This window comes from Physcomitrium patens, chromosome 9 (genome assembly GCF_059467195.1).
Source record: "Physcomitrium patens ecotype Gransden chromosome 9, ASM5946719v1, whole genome shotgun sequence".
In the NCBI taxonomy this organism is placed as follows: domain Eukaryota; kingdom Viridiplantae; phylum Streptophyta; class Bryopsida; order Funariales; family Funariaceae; genus Physcomitrium; species Physcomitrium patens.
The window spans coordinates 11,152,474-11,165,763 of record NC_143418.1 but is presented as its reverse complement, the minus strand read 5'-3'; the positions used below and the strand labels follow the sequence as shown (position 1 = coordinate 11,165,763).

Below are 13,290 nucleotides of genomic sequence, written 5' to 3'. Positions count from 1 at the left end.
AGTTTTTTTGTCTTTTAGTAATAGCTATTATAATTTTTTTTAATATATATTTTTTTATCATTTTTTTTTTAAAAAAAATATTTATTTTTATTTTTTAAATTCTTTTTTTGGTACTAATATTTTTTATATCTATTTTTTCTTAAGCTGCATATTTTTTTTTTTTGGTTTCTTTCTTTTCTTTTGCTTTATATTCTCAAAATTTTCTAAAGATTTTAGTTTTATTTTGCATCAAATAGATCTAATTTTTGTAAAAATAACAAAGTATTTTGAGCCTTCTAAGAATAGTATATTTATAGATCCTATTAAATTAAAGTAAATAAGTGGAAGTATCTTTTTATCATAATGAAATGAAGCTTTAGAAAATTGCTTCTAATACTATTGCCTTGTTAAAAAATCTTTGCAAGTTTTTCAAATTGTATTGAATTGTGGTATTTTTTGTATCTAATTAGTTTGTGAAAAATATTATAAGTTGACATAATATATGTGATCATATCTTTTATCACAATTATATTTTTTTTTCTATATTAATTGAATTGATTTCAAAATCTTTTCTTTTGTTGTAAAAATAATAGAATCCATTTTTTCTATTCCTTGTTCTTGTAGCTATTGCTTTTTTTTTTGTATTCATCATCAAATATTAAACATTATTTTTCTATTAAGACAATCATTTGTAATTATTTGTCAATAATCCTATAATTTGTCAATAATGCCTATAATTTTAAAAATCAAATTATATTAATTTATTAATTATTGATATTTCAATTTGTTATAGGATTGAATAAGAATTTATTTCAGATTTAAGATTTTATTAGGATTTTATTAAGATTCAATTTAAGATTTAGGATTTGATTAGGATTTGGTTTATAATTTACGATTTGATTAGAATATGATTTAGGATTTGGAATTTGATTAAGCTTTGATTTAGAATTTAGAATGTTATTAAGGTTTATTTTAAGATTTAGGACTTGATTAGAATTTGATTAGAATTTGATTAAAATTTAGCTATGATTTATCTAAGATTTACTTAGAATTTACTTATGATTTTTGTTTTTATTTTTTGGGGGGATTTATTTTTTGATAATTATTTATATTTTTTATTATATTTTTAGGATTTTTATAGAATTATTTATGTTCTCTTTATGTTTCTATTAGAGCTTTTAGGATCTTATTGTTGCAATTTTTATTTTACCTTCTATAACCAAGTACCTAGTGCATTTTTAAGCAAGACTTCACATAATACAACAATTTTCTCTAAAATAAGTGTGTTGAAGATGTATTGCTAATGCCTCCTCTTATTCCACCTTTTGTTCTCTTGGTGCCATTCAATGAGTTTCCATTAAGAGCTTATCTCTACCAACTTCAAATGTAGATTGTATCATGTAGGTGATGCTTTAGATTACCATCTTATAACTTTACAGGAGTCCATTGAATACAATATTTATGAATGTCTTGTTTGCAATGGTTTTGTCAAAAGCCTTCAATTAGTTCTTTATATTCATCACTTACTTGGGATAAAATTTAATGACACTTTTCTCTTTTATTGTCATTCTATTCAACTTGCTTGTCAATAATATAATCTGCTATTAATCTCATGCATTGAACATTTTCTTAAACATTTTTTATGAATCATTGTGTTGGAACAATTTTTCAATCAAGTTATCTACAACCAACATGGTGCGTCCAAATTGAGCTCTTTGTTTTGCTTATGCTAGTTGTGTCTTAGTGTAAGATCTACCTACTATAGTCACAAGGAACAATAAGACTTGTCTCTTTGCTTCTACTGTGCCTCATAAGTTTTTTTTCTTCAAGATCGTGGACATCTTCAACTTCCAATTATGTTTATACAATTAGGATTACATATGCACAGTAAAAGATTATTGTGGATTTACCTTAACTTGACAAGATGACGTCAGCAAAGAATGGGGCTCAGGTTGGGTATCACCAACACATAGATCAAGTTACTACACACAAGGTCACTTTAAGAATATGCTTACTCGGTTGCAGATATTTTTATCCGAAGAGTAGACCCGTTTTCTTATCATTTTTTAATGTTAACGACTCGAGGACAACCTAATGAAGAAACACTGTATCAATTAAAATGCAGCACAGGGGCTTGGTTGTGTATCCAGAGGCATTACGTCGAGAATTCAAGCGAGAGTGGATTGCATGCCAAAACTGGAGGCGAAGGAATCAAAAACAGTCATCACACATATTTATAATAAAAAAAAACACCGTGAATTCGTGGTCAACATTCAGAAGTTGGAGGAGTATCACATTCAGATATGTGAAGAATTTCATTCTCAATCTCACCCACGTGGCTAAATTTAATATCGCTACCATCACGCTCACGAGCTCCTGAGCTCAGCCATTCCAAAAAAGCAAGATTCCTGCACACAATTGCCGTTCATGCAACTCCGTGTAACAAACAACAACAGGGGCAACGGTACACAAACTGCACACAGACACCCCAAATTCCTCGCATCCAGAGACCATTATTCTAGACCCTGCCTCGCACGCGAACACCCACTGATTCCGTTAAAGCAGCTGCAGCTGGACCTGGCACAGACCCTGGCTGGAGGGGGGCCCAATCCTAGATACTGCCCCTGCACGCACACAGCTGGTGGGGTTTTGGTACCCCCACTGGAAAAATCCTAACACTACACTGGCACTGCATCATCAAAGCCAGCACGCTTAGCAACACCAAGTAAATATCTCACCTGGGGCTCATAATACCACCACCTCGCAGGCGACATCTAAGACACATCCTGCAAGATCCTTCAACTCCATGACGTGAATGTATCGAAGACTGATGTCTCGTTACAACTGCATTAAGATCTTAATGATTTTTGTGGTGATGCTCCGAGACTGTGCAGCATCGATCTCGGATGCTTGGGTTTCTGCATAGATCAGCTCAACTGTGACAGCGATTCTTCAAATGAATTGCCACAGACATGGGATATGGAGACTGTTTCAGACTTGGACGGTGAGTACTTGCTTTACTCTCTGCACAGGAACTATCCGTTGTCGGTTTCATTACATCCAACATTACTAGAGGGTGAGTCTCCTTTTGCAAATGGAATCAGAGTGTGTACTATGGGGAAAAGTGGGCATCAAAATGTTGCTTTGGATTGAAATAGATGCTTGTACTGTTCTTTGTGAATTCGTGTGATGAGTTGTTTTTATGGACCATAGCGTTTTACAGCATTTATAACAGTGATTGTAACAGGATTTGTTTCTAACATGGTGGTTGAAGAAATTTGAAGTTTGTTGATTCGAATGGAAACCCAACTTTGACGTTCTCAGACACATAATTCTCGAACGCTTTTTTAGATTATATGCTTTAAGAGTAGATCTCACAGTTTAAGCGTCGATGTTTTGAGGGATTAACATAAAACTGTGATTCTGTTTTCCTACCCAAAAATATGGTATTTGTATTTAATTGTACCTTAAAAAATCTGAAGTCTTATTTATTTGATCTTTTTGTGCGCCTACATTCTATACATACAAGCACACTTTAATGCCATAAGTATGATTTATATATGTGTATACATATACAAATAATTATAAAATAAGTTCTTGTCAGAAAAGTTGTGAATACAATAATGGCAAAGTGAAAAGAATTATATCAAATTTTATGTATTCAAATATTATTTTTATTTTTACTGATAGAATGGGCATCTTTTTGTATACGTCCATTGTATTTAATTGTAGTTGTATTTCAATACTAACATTTTACAGATTTAATTTTGAATGGAAATGCTATTATCCAAATTTTGAAATTGCATTATTACTACAAATACATATGTAATTTGAATTTTTTTAATCTTAGCTTGTAATATTTAAAAAATGAAATCAAAGATATGTGATTTTAAAATATGAAAAAAATATTAATCTTATTAACAAGATGGTTTTTGTTTTACAAATTTTAAAAATATATTCTTTAAAGTTATACTTTATCAAATCAGTGAAATCAAAATAAATAAATAAATAAATAAATAATTCTTTAATTGTTATTACATTAAAAAAAACAAAAACAAAAAACAAAAAAACAAAAAAACAAAAAAAACAAAGAAACATTGTTTTTGGGAGCATCTGAATGATATAATTTAAACCCTCTTGTATACTTTATGAGCACAAATTTTTTTACAAGTTAATAATGTTTACAAAACATTCTCATGATTAAAATACGTTACAAATTTCATTGGTAGCATAATTAAATACATCATTATTAGGTCATGAAACCTAAAACGTTCTCATAACCAATGGAATTCAAATGATTTTCTTACCCTTAAACATTATTTTAAACAGAGATATGATGTTACTATATAACTTGAGATAATCATTTACAAATGAAGAATATACATACACATAAATATGTGTTAATTCAATAAAGTTTTTGAAAAAACTATGAATTTCCACACCTTGAGGAATGTAACATGAACCTATATCAAGATCCTCCAAAGAAACCATTCTCAGCACTTTAATACTATTCTCACAAACAATGCTCATATAAATACACAAGTGCCAGTGTACGCAGTTCCAAATATGAACAAAATTAGAAAAATCACAAGTGTGCAATAATACCAATAACAAGAGCACGGTGGATAGACAAAGACTAACATTAACATATACATATGTAAATATATATGCATACATATATATATATATATATATATATACAGAAATGGAGAGCGAGAGAGAGATTTGTACATACAAAGATAGAGAGAATAATAGAATTGACCCCAGACAGTCAAACTATATGCAAAAGCCCCACCTCGCCAGTTTGATCTTCCTTGTCCTTTTCCACGGAGCCCACCACGTGACATGTGGACCGATGCCCAACCGGACTCACTCACTAATGCCCTAAAAATAACATCATCTCAAAACCAATAATAGCAACGCAGTCACGCAAAGCAAGACAAAGCAAAGAAGAGAAATGAAGAGAAGAGAAGGGAAGAGAGGGAGGACGAGGAGGACGAGGAAGAGGAAGAGCGCAGAACCCACCTAGACACACTAGACCCACTGATTTATTCATATATATATATATATATATATATGTATATATCTTTATTCACACACTCACTCACTCACATATACAGACATTAACATAGAGAGAGAGAGAGAGAGAGATGTGTATATCCCTGATCAGAGTAGGAGTGGTATGCAGTGTTGTTGTTGTTGTTGTTGCAGAGAGCCTGGTGCTAGATCTCGCACCACCGCATGCCGTTGAGGTGATGCCACCCGTGAAAGAGATGCGTCTTGTGAGCCTTGGCGATGGCTAAGTCGCACGGGGATCGTTGTGCTGGTTTTTGGCCGCATTGCAGCATGGAGGGGATTTATGACAAGATGGAGGGAGCTTGGAGTTTCGAGGTAGCTGGAGATCGAGTGTAGGAGTGTGGTGATCACAGGATGGATCGCGTCGAGCGATGACAGAACTCGAAGGGGAGCTCGTGGGTTTCCGCTGATGCGAGCTGTCTGTTCAGGTTAGTATTTCAGGTGTTGTTGTTCGTGGATCCGTCGTATATATCTCACATGGATTGTCTTTTGTGGGAACTGGGTTCTGGGTTCTTAGTCTTGCCCTAAAATTCCCCCGCGTGCAGCGTATTGTGATTGACTGGAACTGGAATTGTGCTGTGGAAGTCTCGTGCAAACCTTTTTGATATATCATAGCCGTGGAAGTGTATGTTATTGATTTGTTATTTTAATAGAAGAGGTTCAATGTGGACAAGGAGAGTCCGAACAGAAGGCTTGAACCGTGCGGAGTCCGCGTTTATGGCCACGCACACACTCGCAGTTACTCTGCTTTGGGGTGCCTGGTTTGCAATACAGTGGGAAAGAGCGCCAGGTTTTCATTACTATTTCCTCAAATGCAAACTATTATGTTGATAAGCTGGTGCTGATGTTGAGATCACAAGTTATGACTATTGGAATAGCTCAGTACAAACAGTGCCTGTTTGTAAAGTGTTTTCTCGCAGGATCGATCGCCTGTTCTGAGTGGTTGTCCCGATTTTCCTGTTCGTAGAGACCAGACTGTCTCGAGATAGATGTCTTGCTGTCTTTTAGAATGATACAAAAACCCCACTCGGCTGAGAAGAAACAGAGAAAGGCTGTAAAGTTATAGCACTTCAGCCTTGGGTTACTGAGTAGATCCGGTCCTGCACTTTGTTGCATAATTTCAGCCTTGTTTTAAAATTTGGATTTGTATGAAGCACTTTTATTTTTTTCTAATTTTCTTACTGAATGATTAAACCTGAAACCTGGACCCCTGACACCATTCAGGATCAGAGGGAAAGGATTGTGAGTGTAAGATTTCGGTATTTGGCCAGTCAGAACCTGGCATTGGATCTATTCTTTATCTGGTGACTGCTGCTATATTCTAAGTTTTGTACTCTGCATTGCAGGTGGTGTATGTGTAAGTGTTTACACAGAGACATGTGGTTTGAACTGAAAACTGTTAGATAAACATGAGGCCAGGTGGGACTCAGTGCGACCCATGGGTGAAAAGCGATTTCTTGACTAGCGGTAAGCTAACAGAGGCTACGCATTGTTCAAAACCTATCTCAGTATTTAGGATTCTCATGCAATGCACATTCTGCATTGCAGCTACTATCCTTGGCTTTCGACTCTCTTGTGAGGCTGACCTCGTCAGTGTGCTGCGCGTGGAGGAGGCTTATGGGCAGTTTAGCCGGATTTATCTCGAGGAATTTCACGTAGCCAATGGGATTTTACTCAAGGGTCAAAATACAACAGATGCACCCGAGGGCAATAGCTCACGATTATATGTAGGCCGGCATCCAATTTTGAAAAGACCATGGCCACACCCAAATCAAATGGAAATGGCTCAAGCGTACAACATGATTGCCAGAGTCCAATTGGAACAGCATCGGTTGTATGAAATTAAAAGTTGGAAGCCCATTATTGCAATCACTCCCACTTATCTTCGTACGTTTCAGAGTTTGCATTTGGCAGGTATTGATCCATTTTTTTGCACTTAACCTTCTATCCACTTGGGTATGTTTTACTATTACAAATAACTGTGACGTATAAGCAATCAAGAGGTTTTGAAGTTCGCACCCACGTTGGATAATAAATTATAATGGTGTAATATTCATGATGTACTAGGAGGTCTCAGAATGAGCATTAATGGTGTAATCCAGCTGAGTTCTGCAGTCTCTGATTTTTTGTCAACTGACAGATCATGAGACACGTAATTGACTCTTGGATTATATGATTTGACAGGGTTGATGTGTACGTTGTCACTTGTTCGGGGACCTGTAACATGGATAGTCATTGAGGCAGGGGGTATATCAGCGGAGACTGTAGAGCTGTTGAAACTAGCAAGGGTACACAAGTTGGTGCACTTGGGAGCTTCCGCGCATTTGCCACGGAGCTTACAGGATCGAAGGATCCTGGACTCTCACCTTCGAGTTGAAGGCTTGAGGTAAGATTTTCGAGTTCAACTTAGTAGGTCTTCAATTTCGTCTGCTGAAATTCTCGCTATGACGTTGGTGCATGTTGCCTGAGTAGCTTATGAACAATACCCGATTCAATGAGAACACAATTGGGCCATACAATAGCCACAGTTCGCATGTTATAATAAACAGGGATGGTTGAAAAGAATAAGAAAGGTCAACATGTTCTTTTTGGAAATATGGATATTAGATTAGAGACAGAAACGTAACTTAGTGGCAATGTTTGGCTCCTTTTCTTCTTTATTGATCATGGAGCTCAGTAGATCCAGCATGACACATGCTTATAGTGAAACTATTCTACAGAATTAGTAGCTAGCCGCTCGACCTCTTCTTGTCACATTCACTTGCATTAACTGCAGATATGTGCGAGAGCAGAATTTGGAGGGCGTTGTTGTGTTTGCTGACGTCGGCAACGTGTACAGTATGCAATTTTTTAATGAGATTCAGAAGATTAGCTGGGTGGGTTCTGTTCCAGTTGGAATTCTTGGGCACGCCGGATTTGAAGATCCTGCTCTGTCAAGACATAGGGATTCTCTTACCGAGAGTGGCGTCAGGGTGCCCAGTCGACGTGTGGTAGCATCTCCCCAGGCAATGTTGGCTTTCAGGAATGGCGTAGTGCAAGTCCAGGGACCTGCGTGTGACTCTTTCGGGAACATAACAGGCTGGCATGCAATTGGATCACTCTCTTTAGATGATGAATTAATGAAGACAAACAGTGCTGAAGAAACTAATTTGGTGTGGGCAGGTTTCGTTTTGAATGCCCGGGCAGTGTGGGTATCAGACCCAGACCGGCCGAAATGGATTCAGGAATGGATAAAGTGGGCTTGTGCAGAGGAAGGTGTATATATTGACTGGAGATCTCTCTTGAGGGATGAAGCTAAAGTGGAGACACTTGGACCTTGTAGAAGTGATAAAGAAGTATTCGTTTGGTGGGCTCGAATTGAAGCTCATTCAGATAGCAAGTATCCCTCTCGGTGAGTTTTTTCATTTTACTTTCTCTGTCCATGTATTTGACCGTGAAACCTACAGGCGTTTATTGTTAGCATCATGTCAACGACTTAAATCCCATGAAGGAGAGCTTTCTATGGATACTAGAATTCTTCAAAATCGGAAAATTGAGTTCAGAACTGCTGTAAGCGAAGACTTTATTTTTAATGATATGTGCTATTCTGAGTGTTCTTCGACACGAAGTTTTGAAGAATCTCTTGCGAGCCGTGTTTCACCTGAGAGTATAAGCACATTTATTTAGTTTTTGACCTGCAGCTTCACCTTTTTTGTATTTGGCAAGACCATATCTGTCAACATTATGATTCTCTCTAGTGGTGATAACGTCCAATGGATGTAAACCAACGCAAAAAATTGCATTAATACGCATCAGAAGTACTCACCTGTCAAGTCAGGTTGGAATTGAAGTTAATTTTTTTTTCTGATTGTATGGTTGAGGTGACACCTGCTGACGCTGTATCAGTCTTATAAGTTTTTCAAAATTTGTGTTTTTATTTTTCCTCGAATTCTTACTCTTACAGTTAACCAAAATGGCTATATATGTTCAGCTGGGATTTGGATTCGCCGCCCGAAGTTGTTGTACCCGCGAAGAAAACACCGTGGCCAGACAAGGTCCTCTCTCCCTCATCTCAATTACCTCCTGTGGGAAAACGTAGAGATGGAAACAGATCGGATGGTCGGGATGGTAGAACCAGGCAAAGTCAACGAAGACCACACTCCGTTAAAGGTAAAACTCTTGGTAATCAAAGGGAGACCATTGCCACTAAAAATACGTAGACCTTATTATTTAATCCTCCTTCCTGGCATTGGCCAGGAGCACTTCTGTCCCTGTTGCTCAAGTCTCTCCACATGATTCAGACTTAAGGGCACTTTGGAAGTGGCACTGCCATGGCACCTATGTGTTCAACTTCCGAGTTGTGCCTTTTCCAAGCATGTATGATAGTTCTTTGCTGTACGAGATTAAGCTGCCATTGCCATGGCACTTTCGTTGGAAAATATATGTTATACGAAACGGAACTTAGAATTGCCAAGTGCTGAAACCAGCGTCACCAGAATGTTGACTTTGGTTGGCTACATAATAGTGTTTCACAATGATGTTAAACACCTCCAGTATTTGGATATTTGGAAAGTTCGGGCTTGCAGATATGACTTCGTCAATTGGCAGAGTTGTGTTGCCAGTCTCCCTGGTGCCTGTGATGCTACAACTGCCTGTTTGAAGTGGGGTTTTGGTAGTCATCTGAAATTGATGTTCATGAACTACAAAGTCTAGTCAGTGATGTTAGACCGAGTCTTCAGAGTAGGGCCTGAATGTTGAATTGAAGCGGGTGGTGCGCCTCTGACAGCATTTGATCCTGTCAGTCAGAGATGGACTACATGCTTCTGCAAGCCTGAAACTCAGAAAGCTTCGTTTTTGGCTCTCATTCATCAGCATAGAGTGGATTCACTCATGATGACGTGGGAGTGCATGCATATTCATTACTACTCTGATGTTTTATCCACAATCGTAGCATAGAGGCACAGCAACGTGCATGTTGAAATTTCCTGACAGCATCAATTCTGTACATAAAAATCACCTCACCGTAGCTTGCATGGACAATTGAAGTGTATCTAAATCACCAGAGGTTGCAAAGCTTGGAGTTGTCATGGATAGGTTGTCAAGACTCAGGAACTTTGTCGTGTATCTCAGTCCTAGTCTCTTTGAGGGTGTTTTGTTTTTTTCTCTCTGAACTGTTTGTAGATCTGATTTCGATCAATATTTGGAACCATTGCCATCACTTGGGTCAATAATTACTGCCACGAAATGAACTTTTGCAAAACCGTACCCAACCCCGACTTTATCAGTGATGAATCCTTGAATGATTCTTCAAGCAGTCAAACATCAACTCATAAACCTGTAGCGTTAGATGTTAAAGTCACCTTTTGCAGAGATGATACACACAATAACTAAACCTAAAACCTATCCAACCAAATCAACGGTTGGAAAGGAGATGAAAACTTGCTGCTCCTGAACCCCCAGCCTTGCACGGCAACTTTCAATGAGCTCTTACCATCAGGAGCTGCTTTGCATCTTGGTCATCAGGAATGAGGATTTTTCCAGTAAAGTGAAGTGTGGGATTCATTCCTACAAAGGCCTTGTGAGGGAGTTGGACCCAGTATACCAAATGTATCCATCGGGGAAACCTTTACAGGCTCGGCCATGTGGGCGTCCTGTTTGCTAGTGCCTCAACTTTTTGGCGCTGCAACTGCTTTTACAACCATCTCAACTTTTTGGCCCCACATTGGCCAAGACTAGGTTACGCTTGTCCACCACTCTCCACCAGTGAAGAATTGATCTCCACGAATGCTCACCCTGGGATGAAACCCACCTCAGTGCATCGCGACGCTGACGATGCTTTTCTCTTCTCAGCTGCAAACTTGTTGGATTATTCGGTCCCGTGTATTTGCTATCACCGTAGGGCTTACGAGAGCAGAGTGACGTTTCACCTGTTGCACTACTTTATTATTGATGATGATGCGGTTGAGGGAGCTGTAATACTGTCGAGGATCTAGGTGAATTGGAATCCCGCAGAGTCAAGATTATGCTTAAATTTGGAGATATCCTTGGACATGATTGGGATAAGAAGGAGTGCGTGACATCACAGGGCAAATATGTCCAAACTTACGGACCTCGCATCATGCTCCACAATCAGCCTGTGAGTGTTTGTGAGGCAAAAAGAATTTGACTTTATCGCATCCTGCTTTTCATACACGAGACATATATGTGGTGTCCATCACTGTAAATATCCTGGCATTCCTATCTAGAATAGTCTGGATCGCGCATCCACTAATTTTTGCGTTTCCTAGCATGTACTGCTCCCTTCCTGATGATTAATTCTAGACTTGAAATTAGAATCTGGGATCCCACACTGTGTCCACAGTAAACTTTAGATAGTCTTTACTGCTGCCCCAGAAGTGGCTTGCCATTGCACTGTAAATGAAGGTTTCTACAGCCCCAATTTTACGGGCAGTCAACGGGCAGCTCAGAATCATACCAAAGGCTACAGAAAACAAAGAGTGGGTTCTCAACGAGCTTGGCATCAACATGATTGCCACAAAAACATTTCATAGTGTGTCCATTAACAAGTTGGTGTAGCTACAATTTGGGACTCATACATGTCTTTTTGATCAATGTTTTTTGTAAAATTCAAGATCAGTTTTGGCAATGCAGAAAGAAGGGAGAGTCATGAATATTGCACATTAAACTAACTTGAAGTTACATGGATGATCAGTGACAACCAGTCCTTAATTTGTGTGTAAACCATGTAGTTGTGTGGATTATTTGATGCACATTGATATATATATATATATATATATATATATAACATGTATATTCATGGATGGATAGATAATGTGTCAGGTATGTATTTATTATCATTAGTATTAATAATTACTTATTTCAGAAATGGTCATATAAGAGAGTGACAACGGACTAGTACAACAAATGGTCTAATAGAGATGTGATCCACAACTTTTTGTCCTTCCTCTGTACAATTCCAAAGGTCAACTCATTTAAACAAAAAATGACTTGGAATAATAAACCAATTCTGCATATACTTCACATTTTAATTATTTTGTCAATTTGGTATTTACAAGCAAATATTATATATTTATGTTTTGTATGTATGTACGTATGCATTATGTAAAACTCTTAATTTTAGAAGTACTGCAAACTGGTGATCACAAACTATCATAGGAAGATCAATAAGATTGGATAAAAGGGCTGTGCTTGCTAATATAAGAATAATTTCACTGTGCAAAATTCTCCATGCTGTATCGTTCCCTTCAAGAGAATATTATCATATGAACGAATCATTCCCTGGTTACAATCAAATCAAGCAACAATCATTCCTTCTAAGTTTTGTATTTTTTTTTCTATTTTTTTTGTTTTCCCGATTTTATTTATTTATTTATTTATTTATTTATTTTGTAATAATCTGAAGATTGAATGACAGGGAGCATCCAAGACCCAAACGCTTGAAAATCTGATACTGGGTTCCAAGAAAAGCACATTCATTCATCAACACCTGGATAACACACAAACCGAGCCATACAATTTTACACAACTTTCAACGCAAAACTCGTATGCTTATTATGGCAAGCAAAAACTTTGAAACACATATTTTAAACCGTACAGGGAACAACTGCAGAAGCAGAAGCTAAGCTCAGCAGCTGACTATTACTTTGAGGGCCACAACTTTAAATAACAAAAGGATAGTCATTTTGTTTTCATTTTCCAGTGAGGACGAAATGTGAAGAAGCTGCCAATTATACCCATACATGCTGTGAAGGATATGGTTATGTGGGATCCGAATGGGCTCTACCGTGAATAGTAGAAAACAGCGATACCTCAGCTCAGACCCGGAGGAGCGAGACTCTTCCGCGGCTCCCGAAGTTCGATGATGCCTCCCACCCCCACGCTTCCACAGTTTCACCTCAGCCCCAGAACAGAACCAGGAAGGGGTATCTAGTTTCAAAAATATCGGGGAGCCCATGGGCAGATGATGCACCAGTTGCTCCCCCTACTCTCCGAAAAGGCCCTCTAGCCTTTCTACAAAAAGATCTTACAAGCAGGAAATGATGGCCACCCAGGTCATATCGCCAATCAAATCCTGCGTCAGAAAGGCGCCTTTCGCGACAATCGAATCCTGCCACCTTCGAGACCCACGACTCATCACACAATTTATCCGTTCTCCAATATTGACCATGAACTCCGCAGGGGCCGTGGGTGTGTAGTGTTTTTTATTAGTCTTTCGATCTCGTGACCCCAAACCAC

General features: G+C 37.9%; 1 protein-coding gene across 5 annotated transcripts; it reads left to right on the top strand.

Moving 5' to 3' along the window:
* The first annotated feature begins 4,962 nt into the window (after positions 1-4,962).
* LOC112286342 (beta-1,4-xylosyltransferase IRX14) lies at positions 4,963-9,635 on the top strand. 5 transcript variants are annotated; one of them, XM_024528134.3, is made up of 6 exons: positions 5,134-5,483; positions 6,402-6,522; positions 6,604-6,969; positions 7,240-7,441; positions 7,832-8,446; positions 9,026-9,635. In XM_024528134.3, the coding sequence occupies exons 2-6, from the start codon at positions 6,465-6,467 to the stop codon at positions 9,252-9,254; spliced, it is 1,470 nt and encodes a 489-aa protein (XP_024383902.1). In that variant the 5' UTR covers positions 5,134-5,483; positions 6,402-6,464; the 3' UTR covers positions 9,255-9,635. The 5 variants fall into 5 exon arrangements, with proteins under 5 accessions (XP_024383901.1, XP_024383902.1, XP_073392568.1 ...); XM_073536466.2 differs by lacking the exon at positions 5,134-5,483 and adding an exon at positions 5,724-5,845; XM_024528133.3 differs by having other exon boundaries at positions 4,963-5,483; positions 6,402-6,969.
* Positions 9,636-13,290: the final 3,655 nt, after the last annotated feature.